At 30.0% G+C, this 5588-nt stretch overlaps 2 protein-coding genes across 2 annotated transcripts; one reads left to right on the top strand and one right to left on the bottom strand.

Annotated features, from left to right (window-relative positions):
• Positions 1-1232: 1232 nt before the first annotated feature.
• On the top strand, positions 1233-1692 carry LOAG_12153 (hypothetical protein; the record flags this gene model as incomplete). The annotated part of the gene is made up of 2 exons (XM_003147667.2): positions 1233-1250; positions 1477-1692. The coding sequence occupies 2 exons, from the start codon at positions 1233-1235 to the stop codon at positions 1690-1692; spliced, it is 234 nt and encodes a 77-aa protein (XP_003147715.2).
• Positions 1693-2523: 831 nt separating this feature from the next.
• On the bottom strand, positions 2524-3645 carry LOAG_12152 (hypothetical protein; the record flags this gene model as incomplete). The annotated part of the gene is made up of 2 exons (XM_003147666.1): positions 2524-2721; positions 3573-3645. Coding segments are annotated over 2 exons (270 nt in total), but the record flags the coding sequence as incomplete, so codon positions are not given.
• Positions 3646-5588: the final 1943 nt, after the last annotated feature.

Below are 5588 nucleotides of genomic sequence, written 5' to 3'. Positions count from 1 at the left end.
CCCACTTTTCGTTCAATATTCCATTGCTCTGGTCGTTAATCTTAATTGAATTTTGAATTTATCTTTGGTCAATGTTTCATTGTTCTAATCAATAAGTTTGGTCGAATTTGATTGAAACTATACGAAAACTGTCACCATCATTAAAACTTTCACTTACTTACGCCATCTCCTCAGTCAGTACATTTATTTCTGATTTGATTTAAATTTTAAGAAAAACTCTTAAATGTAACTGTATGTTCTAATGGATTACATGTCATATGAAATGTAATTAAATCACTGCTTGGAAAACGTGCTTTCACCATTAACGTTATTTTTTGTTTATCGTACTGACCGGACAATATGGGATAATATGCCCTAATTTGAAATTTTTTGTTTTCTTTTTTGTTGGTATCAAAAATTTTATTATTTCATTTTTTTTACCATATTTAACAAAATCATTTGATCAGTTTGCATAAGACATAAAAATGAAATAACTTTTTTTTCAAACGAGAAGAGTCGTACCATTAATACCTTTTTCAGAAATTGAAATTTAGTTTACTGTTGAAATTGAAATCTCAGAGAAATTTAAATTTGCTTTTTTTCTCTCTTTGTTAAAACAAACTATGATTCCTAAATACATTGCTTTCCATTCTTTTATTTTTTTTAAATTAAAATAGTGCCAAGTTTTTTTTAAATATTCTTAGCTAATTAGTGATTTTTGGGTCTTAAGATTATTGACGAAAATATTTATGAAGAAAAAGGGAAGAACAAGACAATTTATTTACTTACTTCTGGCATTCTTGTTTTTGCCGCCAATTAATTACAGTGTATTTTTTCTAAGCAAAATCAATGAAAAAATCATTGCAGCTGACTAAAAGTATTGCGATGAAATAATTTCCTCTTTAATACATTTTACGTGAAATAAAAGTGAAGATTAACAAACTTTAATTTAATTTCGGTTCGATAATTATCGGTTAATCAGGAAGTGATTTGTGAAATTTTAACGAGATATGATGTAAGAGTTTTGAAACTGATAATAAATGATTTGATTAAAATTACTACTAGTTAAAATTAAAACTGCCAAATTAAAGTTAATTAGTCCTGAAATTGAAAATTGAAATATTAATTGAGGTGCACAAACAGTAAGTACAGTGTCGAAATTGCTTCGACAAAATGATTTTCGACTCTATTATCAGATACCATCCTCAGACGAAAATACGATTCCAATTCGCATACCATTATGCTTGGCTTATATGAGTGTTGCAGAAAAGGTAACTAATTCGTTAACTAATTAATACTTTACTACAAAAAAAATCTGTTGAACAAAATTCATAATAACCATTATGGCAATAAAAAAATGTATTTGAGTCAAATTTATTGATTTAAAGAAATCATTTAATTAATTTGAATTTATTTTCGAAAAACAATTAGAAAGGATGTACACTAATTAAACTTTTTTATCTTTTTGCTTTTTCTAAAAATGGCAAATGATTTTAGATCTATCATTTTCCAATATCATGTACAATAGATGAACAAACTGGTAGGGAATCCTGGCGTGTATTATACGGTGATCCAAGGCCACCCTCATTCGCAACATTATCAGCTTTGGTGAAATATCATAAAATTTATTCTTATATGGATCCAAAAACAGGTGCCATTGATACATTTCCGATTTGGAAGGATGCTGTGATTGATTTTGATATAACTGATTAACAATGATATGGGCTGCATCATACGGCAACTTTAATATGACTGTGATATGCAAGTGTATAAATCATACAAATTATCTTTTCTGATATAAAAAACATTTTTCCATGATGCATATTTTACTCGAATTAATTGCTAAAAATTTCCTTTTTGTAATTTTGTTTTTAACCTGTCACAGTAAATTTTTCAACACTATTTGTTTTCGATTTTTTTTAACATATTAAATTAATAATTAGGAATTTTTATTTCATTTGAAATAACAACAATGATTTTGTTTTATATGGAACAAAGTAATAATTTTTTAATGCTCTAAGATTTTTTCAAACATTTGTATATTTTAATTAAAGGCAAAGTTTATAGTTTTGATATTATAAAGTGGCTAATATTTAAAGGTGTAAAGAATTTAAAACAATTGTTTTCTTTTTTAAAACACCTTTTTTTTAAAGGCGAGTCTTTTTCTACTGCAAGTTTTAACACAAAATAAAAAGTAAACTTTTTTTCTTTTTTCGCGAACTTTTGACAAGAGCAAGAATTTCTGGTGTTTTTTTTTTAGGAATTAAAGAGTGAAAGTTCCTAAATACTTCCGTTTTATCAACATTAAGTAAAAATTATTTCTATTGCTTTTTTAGCAAATTTTTGATTTTCCCTTTTTCAAATTTTGTTTTATTCAAAAAAATAGAAGCAAAAGAAAGATATTTATTAAAATTCAAAAAAATATGCAACAGCTTTTAGAACTGTACAAACAAAAATAAATTCTTAGAATGAAACTGTTTATTAAATCATTAAAAGCATATCTTATCCAACAAGAATTGATGAATTTCTGGCCAATAAATTTACCACATTTGTTCATATGTTCTCGGCCAACATTAGCAAACATTTGCGCCATTAGAGGTACAAGCGCTAAACCACGAGTGCTAGAAATGACATCAACATGCCATTCGAGCGCATCTCTTCGACCATCAATATTTTCCACTGATTCCAATGACCCAACTTTTATTTTCTTAAAACCTATTGCAAGTACAACATCTGCATAACCTGAAGAGAAATAAACTTTCCGGAAATTTACTAGTTCTGAAGATTATACGAATGATATAAACTGGTTTATCTAGGATGTAAAGATATTTGTATATAAGGTATATAAGCCATATTAGATTTTGTCCATGTTGTCGCTGATATCGTGACTGGAAGCAAAGAACAATAATCTCCTATGTTGGTTAGAGGATATTGGGCGTTGATTTAGTCTTTTTGTTCTTAACCTTTTTGCTGTTAATTTGTTACATGGATGTCGTAATTGCAAGTACAGAGCCTATTGAGCCTAGCAAAAAAAAAAAAAAGCAATGCACGGAATGGATAAGAAGAATTCATTTTATCCAATAAATACGATAATTCGACAATCAATAATCAAAGAAATTTGCATTTCAGAAGGAAAAACGAATAGAAAGTAGTAGAGATGATTGAGGTTTCTGATATATTTATTATTAGAAGTATGAAACGATTGAGCGGTTTATCGATGGTGCTAATGCTAATGGTCTTGAAAAGCTGCACACTTTTTATCGGCTGCGTAACAACATTTCAGTGCTAGTACTACACTTATTGGTACTATTATTTGCTAATTTACTCTTCGATTCCTTTCATTTTCCTGAAGTAGTTTGTTTTCCTGACAGAAATAAGACGGACTAAGTATAATTCGATCTAAGGCCTTATTTGAGATGGAAAGGAAAATTGTCATCTTTACTGATTTTAAATTTTGTTTTTCCTCCGCATGACATAATTGATATTTTAAGTAATATATGAATGAATGATTAAATTGAAAAGTATCATAATACTCGTTAGAAGAACTTATTGCTGGGCTCAATAGGCTCTGTATTCGCCAGTTAGACATTTACCATAGTAACACTGAATATTGGAAAATCCCCGGTAAACATTGATAACAAAACTTTTTGGTGCTTTATGAGTCATTTGTGCTACTAAATCGGTCTTATTTACTTTGCATTAAATTATATGATGATAAGGGACCTTTTGAACTTACTATCCCAACTAAAAGGAATAGGAGAAAACATAGAAACAACACAACTGGACGTGATGGTAAAATAAGTGACAGAATATTAGAAAACATGGCTAAGGGTTTAAGAAAGAAGTACAGGGACCCAGAATGGACAATGGAAGATACAATTAGATATCAAAAAGAAAAGATGAAGATCGAAGAATCTGAAATGAAACCACCGGAAAAGAAGAGAAGCTTAATAGACAGGACAAAGATACAATGAGCAAGATCACTGGAAAAAGATTCACGAATTGGAAGAGTGGCATCAGACGTTCGACAGTTTGTTCAACAGCGAAGGAGAGAGTATATCTTAACAAAGTGTCACAAAATAAAGGGGGAGGTCGATCACCGCGTGCTTTTTGTGAAAGTAACCATTGCTACGTTGGATGTGACGCATATCCTACTGTTGACGAAAGGATGGAAAGATTAAAGAAATTGGGACATTGTGAATTATGCTTGAAAAACGACCACTTACAAGAAACATGCGTGAGAATAAATTGTTTTTATTGCGGATCTGGCCACAATAGTGCTTTGTGTAGGAAACGCAACGAAATGAAGAAGCAAAGCAAGCATTTCAAAAATGGTGAAGAATCAAAGACAGTGGTGGCCACGGTTGCGGATGACAGTATCTGGGAAACGTATATGATCTATAAAGAAGTAAGATTAATTAATTGAGGTCTGGATTAATTAGGCAGATGAACCAAGAAAAATATCAAAGGCCTTAATTTTCTTCGATACATGAAGTGATTGTAACTATGTTACAGAATCAGTGGTAAGCAAATTGAATTTTAAGCATACATCACCGAGTGTGAGAATGCTAACAGGAATGGTGGGCACAAGGAAATATGAATGCCCAAAGATAACCTTCCGAGTTCAAACACTGTGCGGGAATGTGAAGAATATCCAAGCGTATATTGTCGATTCAATACTCGAACGAATACATATGTAACAATGAAAGAAAGAAACTAGCTGAAGGTAAGTGGGGAAAAACCAAATATATTATTAGGCGTAGAAGGGATTGCAGACTTAGTCATTCGTAATTCCATAATCTGCCCATCAGGATGGATGATTATGTAAACAGAAATAGATGGTAGAAGGAAAACAGAAATATGGAAATAGAAATAGGTGAAATAGAAATAGGTTAAAATATTTCATGCATGAAAATGAAATCATCAATATTTGTTGAGGTAAATTGTCACATTGTCCTCAAAAAGTATTAATTATGATTATCACCGATTCTGCGACTTTTGTTTCTCTGCTCAAAATAGCAAGGAAAGAATACTGTTTTAAAAATTGTTTTATTATTCTTTCTGGATTACTAATCTCGTATAACTGTAATATTTGCTGCTGGTCAATTCATTTTATTGCTCACCTTTCACTAATACATTTCGATCGTTACTCATTTATTCATTTATCATTTATTCATTTATTCATTTATTCGTTACTCATTTATCATTCATATTACTCATTTATTATGTATTTCAGTACGCAAACTCCAAAATATATTATTATCACAAATTGTGTCATTTGTGATAATATAACATTTGCCACACATAACCAATAGAGACTTGAATAGAGGAAGAACAGGACATCTAATTGCAAGATTAGAAAAAATACAAAATAATAAAGATTTTAATAATGCTTAAGAATACAATTCGAAAATAGCCCAATATGTCCCAAAATGTTTGCATTAACAATTGACTAATGCCACAAAAACGAAAAACCGGAAATTTACATAACAATACTACAAAATGCAAACAGAGTTATTCAATACTGCACCTATGGATTAAATATTCCTTTAACCAATGACATTTAATACGAATAATCCGCCAGTTTTAATTTATGCAAATCTTTACGC

This window comes from Loa loa (genome assembly GCF_000183805.2).
Source record: "Loa loa unplaced genomic scaffold supercont3.480, whole genome shotgun sequence".
In the NCBI taxonomy this organism is placed as follows: domain Eukaryota; kingdom Metazoa; phylum Nematoda; class Chromadorea; order Rhabditida; family Onchocercidae; genus Loa; species Loa loa.
Note: the sequence above shows the minus strand (reverse complement) of the source record. Positions and strands in the feature narration are given on the sequence as shown.